Source organism: Pterocles gutturalis, unplaced genomic scaffold (assembly GCF_000699245.1).
Source record: "Pterocles gutturalis isolate BGI_N339 unplaced genomic scaffold, ASM69924v1 scaffold413, whole genome shotgun sequence".
Lineage (NCBI taxonomy): Eukaryota > Metazoa > Chordata > Aves > Pterocliformes > Pteroclidae > Pterocles > Pterocles gutturalis.
Window position 1 is genome coordinate 18,757 of NW_010120073.1, and position 12,651 is coordinate 31,407.

Here is a 12,651-nt window from a genome sequence, read left to right on the forward strand (position 1 = left end):
GCATTCTTAACTCTGGTCTCCCTAGTCCCATAAAAAATGCAACTTCATAACTGTTTTCATACAATGGTGCTATTCTGTCTGGGTTTTAGACTGTGTATTTGCAAAATTTGCTTTGGTATCTGAGTAAGACTTTTCTTGCAGTGGGTGGGAAAGGGTAGAGTTCTCCAAATGGAAGTTTGGAGCTGCTAAGGTCGCAGGACTGACTTGCCCCATTAATGTGCCTGTCCTCCCCCCGTTGATTGAAAGGGACTGAGAAGTCCAGTCTCTTGAGGAAGGTCACTTAACTGCCTACATTTGGGCATTATCAATCGGCATGCTGCATGTAAGTGTTATTTTGTTCTGTTCTGTTAGTACTGTGTAGTTCAGAAAAGTTTAGGGGTTGTGGTGTTCTTACCTTTTCCAGGTATGGGACATTGGAGGGCAGCCAAGATTTCGAAGCATGTGGGAGCGTTATTGCAGAGGAGTCAATGCAGTTGTGTAAGTTTTCTTGTATATGCCCACGGAAAATGTGTTTTAAAATATATACTGTTAATATAGATATGCTTTTCTTCCTGTCGACTTCCGTCACATAAGAAGACCCAACACAATAGAAATCGTGTTTTACGCATCCAGCAACCCAGGTATATAAGTGATTGCATGTTCCAGGACATTTTTTTCTTCACAGCCCGTATTTAATTCTGTATCTTCCTATGTTAATAAATGCGGGGCTTATACAAATGCAGGGCTTTAATGCTGTTGTCAGTGTGAACACATTTGTCACATTTCAGATGTTTTAATGCAACTTTCTGCAAGTAATGGACAGTACCATAAATAACTGTATTCCCATTGCAGTTACATGGTGGATGCAGCAGACTTAGAAAAAGTAGAAGCTTCAAAGAATGAGCTACACAGTTTGATAGATAAGCCACAACTGCATGGAATTCCAGTAAGTATTTTAGTTATTATTCTTAGCTGAATGTAGACAGTGTAGCCTAAATCCTCGTGAATTGGTTCCTCTAGACTTTTGAAAATACTAGATTAAATATGATGCAGCCTACATTGAGCTCTCTTAAAAGAATTATTGGACATTTTTTTTCAGAGGACTCAGTATCTTATCAGTGCTTCAGTGTGTTTGTATGTTCTGTAGTCTAAAGGTCATAATAGATTTGGTAAAAATTAATTTTCACTTATGGCATTATCAGACAGTAACTACTCCCAGTCAGTCCCCTTGTTGTCTGGGTTTGAAGCAGTGATTCAGATATGTTTCTTGCAGTATCATAAGACACGTGAGATTTGTCTTTCTGAAGGTTGGCAGACATTAACATCAGTAGTGTCCTCTGCTTCCAGAGATTGTGGAGGAGCTTGACTTTTTCTGTCTCCTGACTTTTTCTTGACTTTATAGTTTTTCAGACTAAATTGTATGGAAAAAATGCAAATCTGCATCTGTTCTCCAGGAGGAAGTGTCAAAGAATAGTATATTCTGCTGAAATTCTAGTGAGGAATTATGGAGATGGAGAATAATGTTGTTTAATTAGATATAATCTGCCAATTTAGAGCTAGTAGGAATCAGTCAAGTTAGCATTGATCTTTGATGCTGATGTCACCAAGCAAGAGTTCATACCTTTGATCATAAGAAAGAAAACAATGATGCATGTAAATCAGGAAGAAATTACAACTTGATGGCCCTTGCTTGGCCCCTTTTTTATAAGAAAATATTTGGACACTTAGCCAGTGCAAGTGATCAAAGTCATCTGAAGATGAGTAGACAGACAGCCAACGTGAAATCGTTGTGAGAATAAAAAGTTCTCACATATCCATTCTCAAAGGAGAATTTTTCAAGTGACTCTCCATCTTTTTTATAAGGTTTGCTATTATTGTTCCATTTTTTTTGTGTTAAGTATGTGTGGAACAAATCCTGTAGAAATCTAGTCACACTATTTGTGGTGAGTGATATTGTCTATCCTTTGTACTATCTGCACATCCTGTTTTACTTTGCACTTTTCCTTCTTGAAATGATAGGTCTCTCATATCTTCAGAAGTATTTAATTATGTTCCTTTCCTTTTTTATGTTATAATATCCCATTCCAATTGCTCAGCCTGACCAGCAGAGTAATTTCCAAGGTGTAGTAATGTATTTTTTACTTATTGTTATTTTCATAGGTAGTAACTATTATTGAACCTTCTTCAATTTATTGTACTCAGGCTTTGGCATTATAGATTTTAAGGTAGCTTTTTTAATCTGAGACTGCAAGAAATGAGTTTTAATGTGTTCCAGATTCATGGGAAATAATGGGACAATCTTGACTCAGAATTGTAACGCATCTGGAAAAGAATGGAGTCATAATTAGAAAAACCTTCCATTGCTTACTTTATTGTAGAATGTGCTTAACCATTCATCTGACCTTAATTTATACTTGATGCCTCAAGTATTGTGTGGGAACTCTTAAGTTGCAGCATCTATTCAGTAAATTTTCTGCATTTCTCAGACTTAATTCCTAATGGCTGCCCTTCTGATTTCTACCATGGATGCTTTGAGCAGGGAGAATCAGTCACTTGCCTGGTGCTTGGGTGATACATGGTTTGGATGCCTGGCTGTTTCGTATGTCAGCGTTAAGAAACAGGGGAGCAGAACTGTAGAGAGAATTATGTCTGGGTCTTGAGGCTCCATCTTCTACTTCTGGGGCCCTGCTTTCGATTAACGTTAGTCTGGTTCTGTGGTTTGAATGTCCGTTGGTGGCTTGAGTGCACCTGGTGCATCCTCTCCTCCAGAGTTAGTTGCATGCAAGAGGAATCTACTTAGTGCAATCTGACACCATTCCATAATGCCATCATAAATTGAGAGATTCACTTCCAGAGGAAACTTCTGATACTGATACACCTGTAAGTAATTGGATCCAGTTTTTAGAGGTTGTGCATCCAACATCTCACGCTGGCTAGGAGTGGGATTTCCGTGATGCTCCAACAGTCATTGGTCATTTTGAATATGTCTGCTATTGCATTCAAAATATTTGGCTCCAAGATCCAAAATAATGCCAACAAATGGTTAAAGACAAAAAAAACCCCTTTTGTTTCTCCTGGATTTAACATTAATATGAATGATTTATTTCAGGTACTAGTCCTTGGAAATAAAAGAGACCTCCCAGGTGCACTGGATGAAAAGCAGTTAATTGAGAAATTGTAAGTCTCTGGCTTATGTAAAAAGCTGAAACACTGTGAAATTCGATATGTAAGAGAAAATAGTTGGTAGTCTATGGCAATAACCAGCTCTAACAGATTACATTTTACATTCTCAGATACTCCACTTTGAGCTCTGCTGGCAGTTGAAATAGCAATCTCGGCTGATAACTGACTACAGTAGATTTGAACCTTTCTTGATTATTATTTCGGTTGTATAAAATTGTTTCAGATAATCCTGTTTACCCTGTTGTAGATACAACTGCTGTAGATAGTAATAGGCTCACTTACACTTTCCAGAGTATATTGTAGTGGCAGTTTAATGCTCAAATGACGTTAGAACAGAAGCGTTTCAAACTACTGAATTTAAGCAATTCAGATATTTTTAGCACGTATCCAAAGCATATACTTGTGGATTACTGAGACTAACTTAAATGGATGCATTCTAAGGGTAATTGTAAAGGAAATACACAATTTTGTAAAAATGGCCAGTATAGCAATAATCTTGCAGAATAGGGTTATGGTGTCTCAAATTACATAATTTTAATCAGTAGGAAGTACAAGTGAAGTGAAGTGAAATGAAGTTTCAGTATAGAAAGATGGTCCGAAGTCTAAGCAACTAAACTGAGACTTAGGAAACGCAGAATCATGGAATGGTTGAGGTTGGACAGGACCTCTAGAGGTCATCTTGTCCACCCACCTGCTCAAGCACAGCCACCTAGAGCTTATTGCCCTGGACCATGTCCAGATGGCTTTGAGTATCTCCAAGGATGGAGACTCTGCAACCTCTCTGGGCAACCAGTGCTAATGTTCAATCACCCTCTGAGGTAAAAAGTGTTCCTTTATGTTCAGAAGGAGCCTCTTGTGGTTCAGTCTGTGTCCATTGTCTCTTGTCCTGTCACTGGGGTCCATCTTCTTTCAGCCTCCCTTCAGATGTTTGTACACATTGATAAGACCCCCCTGAGCCTTTTCTTCTCTAAGTTAAACAGTCCCAGTTCTCTCAGCCTTTTCTAATACGTGGATTGCTCCAGTCCCTTAATCATTTTAGTGGCTTTTCACTGGACTCTTGCTAGTAGCTCCACATCCCTCTTTTATTGGGGAGTCCAAAACTGGACACAGCAGTCTGGGTATGGCCTGACCAGGGCTGAGTAGAGGGTAAGGATCACCTCCCTCAACCGGTTGGCAACACTCCTCCTAATGCAGCCTAGGATACCACTAGCCTTTTTTGTCATGCTGCTAGATCATGTTCAGCTTGGTGTCCACATGGACCCCCAGGTCCTTTTCTGCAAAGCTGCTTTCCCATGCAGTCGGCCCGCAGCACATGGTGGTGTTCCTCCCAGGTGCAGGACTTCACACTTCCCTGGGTTGAACTGCATGAAGTTCCTGTCAGCCCATTTCTTCAGCCTGTGGAGGTCCCTCTGGATGTCAGCAGAACCCTCTGATGTATCAGCCACTCTTCCCAGTTTTGTGTCATCAGCAAACAAGCTGAGGGTACACTGTGTCCCATCATCCAGCTCATTGATGAAGATGTTGAACAGGGTTTGACCCAGTATTGATGGCTAGGTTACACTGCTAGTTACTGGCCTCCAACTAGCCTTCATGCCACTGATTGCCACACTCTGGGCCCAACTGTTAACCAGTTTTCAGTCCACATCACCATCTGCTCATCCAGCCCATGCTTCCTCAATTTGTCGATGAGGATATTATGGGAGACAATGTCAAAAATCTTACTGAAGTGCGGGTACACAATATCCACTGCTCTCTCTTCATCTACCAAGCTGTAGATTTCATTGTAAAAGGTTATCAAGTTGGTCAAGCATGGTTTCCCCTTTGTGAATCCTTGCTGACTGCTCCTGATCACCTTCTTTCCATCACATGTGTAGAAATGGTTTCCAGGATTAGTTGCTCTATCACCTTTTCAGGGATCAGGGTGAGGCTGACAGTCATGTGGTTCCCTGGGTCCTCCTTCCTGCTCTTTGTGAAGTCAGGAATGATGTTTGCTTTCCTGCAATCCTAAGGCATCTCTCCAGATCACCATGACCGTTCAAAGGTTATCAAGAGTGGCCTCACAATGACATCAGCCAGCTTACTCATCACTTGTAGGTGCATCCCATCAGGGCTCTTAGAATTCTCTATGTCCAGTTTGCTTATGTATTCCTTGACCTGATCCTCTTGCATCAGGGGTCCAACTTCCTTACTCCAGACTTTCCCCCTGGTCTCTGGAGCCTGGGATTCCTGAAGGCTGGCCTTGCTGGTAAAGACAGAGGCAAAGGCGGCATTCAGTACTTCTGCCTCTTCCATGTCCTGACTGTCTCTGCATGCTTGGACAGTGTTTCTGCATTCCTCTCAGGTTACCTGTTCCTTCTTCCACCCTCTGTATGCTTCCTTTTGGTGACTGAGTTTTGCCAGGAGCTCGTCGTTCATCCACTTATGCTCCTGGCTTTTTTTTCGGACTTGTTAGGATGGGCAATCTTGAGGTTGGAGATGATCCTTGAATATTGACCAGCTTTGTTGGGTCCTACTTCACTAGAGGGACTTATCCCGTGGGACTCTTCGAAGCAGATCGCTGAAGAGGCCAAGTCTGCTCTCCTGAAGTCCAGGGAGGTCACTATTTAGTTATCTTCTTTATAAGAGTCTCTTGTATGATCTCAAGACTCTTTCCTTCTTGGTGCCTCCACTCACCATCTGCTCCAGGAACGTAATCTGTTTCCTGCATGTCTGTGTCACTTGTGTGAGGATAAATAAATGAAAAAATAACAAATTACTCAGAAACTCTGAAGGGGATAGGGAAATTCCCAGAAAAAAACAGAAGTTAGTTAAGAATAATTTTTTTTCCTAAATGTAGAGGCATCCTTTCAGTAGGAATCAGATCTGATATATTTAAGTATGATATAATAAACATCCTGGAGATTAATAGTGTGATAATTTGAGAACTGTTATTTGATGATATGAGTTATTAGAGATAAAAATTTTGACATCTAAGTGAAAAGAGCAAAAGGTGAATGCTGAGACATGATAATGTTTCTTGGTTACCACTACAAAATGTTATTTTCAGCTCATAGATTTCTGTGTTTTTATTATTCACTATTACACTGACTTACTGAGAAATTTGAGTTTTTGTGGAAATGTCTTTCTAGTCTTTTAAGCTTTATAGTTAATGTGGTTTTTGTGTGTGCAGTATCATATTTTAAAAATTGGATATCTGAGGATAGAGTTGAACCCACTGAGTAAAAAGCAGAAAACATGCAATGGAAATTTCTGTTGTCAGTTTTTGTGGAGTTATAGCACTCCTTATTTAATTATTTTTTATTCTGTAGAAACCTTTCAGCTATTCAAGACAGAGAAATCTGTTGCTATTCTATTTCCTGTAAAGAAAAGGATAACATCGGTAAGCTGCTTTTTCCTACAGCATTATCAAGATATACTTTGTACTTTGGATCAGATGTTTAAAATGTCAGTGAGATTTGAATATCTAACTCCAATATATAACTGAATATCTTAATTTACTTTTAAATATTTTGTTGCAAATACTGCATGCATTTGTATTTGTTTTAACATAGAATTATGTGTAATTTAAAAGTTACTTGTAGACTTATTTAGTTCCGTGAGAAGTTAAGAAATAAATTTGACAGGGGCCTTGGAGAAGCATATTTAAAACCTGAAGTGATTTAATCCCTCGCAAAAACTGTGTTACTTCTGAAAAAATAGTAACTGGATAGGAAAGCTTTCTGATTATTAGGTGATACTTAAAAAATTTTGGTAAGTGTTTCACTCCATGCACGATTTTACTTTGTAAGCAGGCCTTACGTGCATGTGACTGTCTGGTGGTGTTCCTCAAGCTGTGGGACTAGTGCTTTTGTCCTGCTGGAGACACACACAGTGTGCTGAAGTCAGTGAGGACCTGTGACCTATAAAAGGTCCATGAAGTTGTCTCCCATCCTCCTTTGCTTTTTGCCCTTTCCTCTCTCTCCCCCTTTTCTTCCAGTTCACTGTCTCTGTCCTCTACCATGTTCTTCTGTTCCCAGGGCAGGAGAAAAGGGGTTGAGCCACAGGTGTTTGCCTGGGGGCATGCTGCCTCTGTGCTATCCCTCTTCCCTGCACGCTTCTAAGACAAGTGGTGCTGGATGTGAGGGAAACAGTCCGGATAGATACTTCTAGCTGCTTCTTGAGGAAGTCAGACTCATTAGAAGAGCTAGGCAGCTCTGTAGGGCTCAGCTGATTGAGAGGTGGTGGGAGTGGGAACAGGAGGAAAGCCAGTTTCTCGCAGCAGAGGGAAACCTTCCATCCTAGGCAGAGTAGCAGCTCCACTCCAGGTGGTGGAGATGGTGAGGAAGCTATGCCCTGACACCTGGGCTTCAGGAGGCTGGGGGAGATGTCAACTGTGTGCAGGGACATGTTAGGCAGTGAGGACTTCTCTTGGAAATGGTGTACAGCATTTGGGTACGCTGGTTTGAAGGAGGCCAGAGGTAGGTTTGCTGCAGCTTGGGGTGCAACAGTTATCTCTGAGTGAGGGAAATACGCAGAATGTGCTGTCACTCTGAGGAAGATTAAGTTTGGGATATAAGAACTGAGGAAGACAACATAGTCAGAATTACCCACATAGGTAGGGGGCAGCGAAGATGACTGAGGTTTTAGAAATGTACCTGATACTCATCAAACTGCCAGGGCTGCAGCGGAGGATCTGAAAAGTGGTATTGTGACTAGAAAGTGGTAAAACCAGCTTAATTTCTGAAAGGATCCTGGAGAAAAAAGATTTGGATCCTGTTTCATTTATATGAGTGGCCTAGAGGAAAAAAAGCATGCAAAAAAGCAAATCCTAACTGAGAATCAGTCAAGTATCTTCCAGTGTGACATTGTGCCTAGAAAGGGTAACCTGGTTCCTGAATATTTGCCCAAGGAAATAACAAACGGAAGCAAACTGCATTTAGCGTGTGTGTTTGGAACTGCGAAGGCATTACTGGGGTGCTGTGTGCCATATTTTCAGAAAGACCTTGAGAAACTGAAAAGAGGTTGGGCAAGAACCTAGGGATATCAAAGGACTGGAAAATACTATTTATAATTAAAAACTGTAATGAAAATACATTTAGCTTATTAAAGTGATGAAACTACTAGGCTGTTAAGGACTGACTGGGAGCTGTCTTCTTTCTCTGCATTTTTGATTTATGTCAGTGCAATTGAATGAGAAGGTACTAGTTTTTCAGTGTGAAGTGCAGCCTAGCTACCTGCTCTCATCAGGAGGTGTAGGTGTAAGGCTGCCAGTTTCTGTGTCCTGAAAGACTGTGGAAGATTAGTATGTAGTTATTAGCTTTATTTTAGATGCTGTAGGATGCTTTTGTCTGCAGTCTCAGTGCCTAAGCTGGTCTAGCAGGATATTCATGGAGTGCTGTCTTGAATTTAGGACAGATGTGGCAGCAAATTTAAATTTGAGGGCTAGAGCTGTTGCTGCCCCCTGACATCCTTACTGCCTTGAGGCAAAAGACATCCAATCTGCCTATGAATCAGTTTTTGAACTGCTTCGGTTTTCAGCCCAGTGCATTAGATTGTATCAGAAGGGGTACCAATTTGCAGCTGTCAAATTTGAGTCTAGTGTTGCATGTCTTTCAGAGACCTTGGACTCCTACAACCTGCCTAAATGGCTTCTTAATGCTTTGTCAAATGTTTGCCCTTCTCTTTCCTTCTAGTCGTGTATTTCTGCCTTTATTCTCACATTGCATTTCATTCCAGTCTGGATTTTACAGTTCATTTTATGGTCAACTTAAATCTTTACTTTTCGAACAGTTCTTCATCTGTGGCTTAGAAAATTTATTGTCAGTTATCATATTTCAAGAATATAAAATGCACATAATTTAACAACAAACAAAAAACAACAGGAAAAAAGCCCACTTGGAGTCTTAAGTACTGAATTTTTAATTAAGTGTCAATGAGGACGTGTGGTTTGTGGGTTTTGTTTCTTTTTTTTTTTTTAACTTATGTTAACCTGCTGGTGTTCTTTTGTCCCATTGCACTCTGAAAACAGGCTGTTGAATTTTTCATTTTGTTTTATCTATCCTGGCAGACATAACATTACAGTGGCTTATTCAGCACTCCAAATCAAGACACTGTTGAAGAAAACGTTTGCTGAAGATAACTCTTTCCATCTTTCCCAATCACTTTGACTGCTATCAGCTATACACAACTGAAAAGATAAAGAGTGCAACTGCATACTACCAGGACTCACTTTGATCGTATTTGTTAACGGAAGTAAAATTGAGTTATAGCTTGTCTCTCTATTTTGGTTCTTTTTCTAAAAATACAGATACCTGTCTGCCTACATTAAATTCCTGAACGCCTTAATACAAGACTGAAAAAAATCAATACTTTTCTGGGCTGTAATGTTTGAGTTTATGCATGTGAATTGTCAAATACATAGTAATTTTTTTCTAATTTGAAACTAAATAAACTGCACAGTGGAAATAAGATATGACTGGGTTTTTTTGAACATATCCTATATTCATACAGAATGTTTTCCTTGTGAACACCTATAGTTAATTATCAGTAATCAATTAAAACCATAATTAAAAGCACTTTATTTGAACAAAATACTGTTAATCACAACAATTTCAAATAGTCTGAATGGTGAGAAATTATTCCCAAAGTCATGTATATCTAGTTATCCAGTTTTTCCAGTCACTAATGTAAATGATTCATATGAATATTCTTTGGGAATTCAAAAAATAAACAAATTCTAGACAATCCTATCCTTCTCTGTTGAAAAAAACTAGAATTGCAGTGTATGTTCTTCTCTCTTAAACAGAGAGAGAGAGGTGAGAGCATGGACATCTTTTCTGACATTATGACCCCAAAAATTCATGGATTTCGTAGCATTTTCATCATGAATGAAATAATTTTCACAGTGCTTCTGGACTGTTTCTTCCATTCCTGAACCTTGCATAATTTTTGAGTATAAAACCTAATCTATCTGGGCTCTAAAGTAGGATTAGTTCTTTTGAAACAGATTAAAAGAGCAATTTCACTTTTTAAAATTTTGATGCATTGCTAACATCTTACAGATATCTGCTTTTTAGTGCTTTAGTTAAAAGCACTCTGATGGGAATTCTTCAGTGAGTTTGGAAATTCTGTTAAATATGGAAAGTTCCTGTCAACCGATGATAGATAGACTTAGACAAGATAGATGCTTTGTGGCCAAGTGTTTCAAGAACACTTTCAGATCTAGGAGAGAGAAGTTCTGGGATGCTGATCTAAAGATGTGGTAAATGAACTGATAGCTGTACTGTTAAAAAGATTATAGGTAGTTTATGCAGTTCTTGCAATTAAATATGTGAACTATAAAAATAGCAGTATTTTTTTTTTCAAGTCTGTTTGATGATTCTTTTAGGCTAGTGTCTCTGATCTGCTCAAACCATGCTGAACAGATGATAAAATCTGTCTCAAGTACCGCAGGAATGCTACTGCAAGCATGATAGTCAGGTTATAGCAGTTGTTCATAAATGTTTGCAGTATTACCTGCAGGAGTCTGCCCAGAGGAGCTAATTTTTCTATGGTTACATGAAAAGAATGTGACTGCATTAAGTGCAGAGTGCTCAGTAGATAAGTAAATAGTGGATGTTCCTGAAACAGGATGTTGGAAATGACCTTCCAAAATCTGATATGTAATCCATCTAGTGACATTTTGTATGCTGAAAAACCAGCATTAGACAGCTAAGGTGATGAATTTTGAATGCTGTTGTTGCTTATGGTCTTTTGAAGTAGTTAAGCTGTTGCAACAGGCACTGGAATTGCAGTCATGATGCATGCAACACTTCTATACCAGTTGTCTCAATATCCTTCCTGTAGTTGTGCTTTTTGATGATAGTGCCTCATCCTTCCAACCTACTATCAGAGCATGCAAGGTCATGTTTCTGGCATGGGCACTCCATATCAAATCTTACTGCATCACTCTGGACCTCTCTTGCCTCTTTGCTGCAGGACATTTGTCGAGGTGGAAGCAACTTGTTTGCAGGTTGAATGAAACCAGACGGTTTTCCAAGGCAGGACTGGTGAAAAAAGGAGGTGGAAGCAACTTCTTTGCAGGTTGAATGAAACCAGCCGGTTTTCCAAGGCAGGACTGGTGAAAAAAGCAGTGCTGGCTCCTATCCTTCCCTTGCTTTGCTCCATGTACTCTTTCTCTGGGAGACAGACTAAGTTAACTTCCCATAGGTGGTATACGCATCACCAAATAACCAGTGCAAACTAAAGACAGTGTGTGGAGGGAGGAGGTTGGGTTCCAGGTTGACTGAATGAATCCTTGTGACTAAGAGATGAGAATGAGCAATTAACATTTTGCCATTACACAGCATATGCTGATGGTTTTTTCTCATTTCTCCTAACTGTGTGACCTTGTATCTGAACCTAAGGCGAATTAGCACAGGCAATGGCCTCACTGTTCCCATTTGAAACAGCCTGTTTGTTTTTCAACAACTTGCCTTCAAATAATTTTTCAAAACAGGCTTAGTTCAAGATGAGTGTTTGCTGTCACAGTAGCTTTGTGGGAAAGATGAGTTGTGGCTGAGTGACAACTCTGACATCCTATTTCTGAGACTGCATATAGCCATAAAGTGTTACAGAGGTCTAGACCACCAGAGACATAGTTATTTGGAGAGGTCACAAAGTTTCTCTGGAGAGGAGCAGGGAGTGTCCTCCTTGCTCAGACAGCATTATATAATGCGGTGCCTTGCATGGATCTACATGGGATGTGTTTCACAAGCAGGGAGGGCATGCAGATACCTGAAGTGACCACACTGTGATTGCTTTCTGTTTCTTGGCACTTCTGTGAAGCTGACTGCAAGACAGAGCAGCCGAGGCTGCTGTCCACCTCTGGGTTTGCTGGGAGGTGGCAAGTGCTCAGCGGTCCTGATACCTGGGCATACGTGATGGTGGTAACCTAGCCTATGTCCACATCCTCCTCCAGGCTGTGGGAAGAGAGCAGTGCTGGGCAATGTGGACAGCTGAGGAACTAGGACTAACTAACTAGTTTAGGCACAGTTTGTAACCCCAGATGCCACAACGTCAAGAGCCCTAAAATAGCATAACAGTGATACAGACATGTTTCCCTTCCCTTTTTTCTTTCTCCCAAGTGTAGGAACAGCTTAAGTGCCACCCAGGGCTATACAGAACCACCAGGTGCCAACCATCTGTTTTACTTCCAGCACATTTTATTGATTAGTTTTTTTCCTGCTAGCGGTCTAATTTCCCCCATATTTCTTTTCCATTTGCATTATGTATTGCAGAAAGCAATCACGAACATAAAATTTTAGTTAAATGATATAAAAAACCAAATCAAAGTCGAGTTTTTTTATCAAATGCACTATAAAACTTTCTACATTTATTGCAAAGAGCAGTGACACATACATAATTTGTTCCTGAATAAGCTGTTTTGTAAAATGCTGGTAGTTCAGTCACCTGAGCAGCGTACTAAGTTGAACACGTGTTCTGTGCTTTAGGACAGGGTGTACGTACTGT

At 40.1% G+C, this 12,651-nt stretch overlaps 1 protein-coding gene across 2 annotated transcripts in view; it reads left to right on the forward strand.

Moving 5' to 3' along the window:
- LOC104464104 (ADP-ribosylation factor-like protein 8A) overlaps positions 1 to 9,606 on the forward strand; it is a 23,582-nt gene extending 13,976 nt beyond the window's left edge. The window contains exons 2-6 of one of the 2 annotated variants that reach the window (XM_010076729.1): positions 404 to 477; positions 832 to 925; positions 3,089 to 3,156; positions 6,471 to 6,541; positions 9,209 to 9,606. In XM_010076729.1, coding sequence (XP_010075031.1) covers positions 404 to 477; positions 832 to 925; positions 3,089 to 3,156; positions 6,471 to 6,541; positions 9,209 to 9,258 — 357 coding nt within the window. In that variant the 3' untranslated portion in view covers positions 9,259 to 9,606. The remainder of the gene's footprint in view (positions 1 to 403; positions 478 to 831; positions 926 to 3,088; positions 3,157 to 6,470; positions 6,542 to 9,208) is intronic. The other variant, XM_010076730.1, reaches the window with a different exon arrangement.
- The last annotated feature ends 3,045 nt before the right edge of the window (positions 9,607 to 12,651 follow it).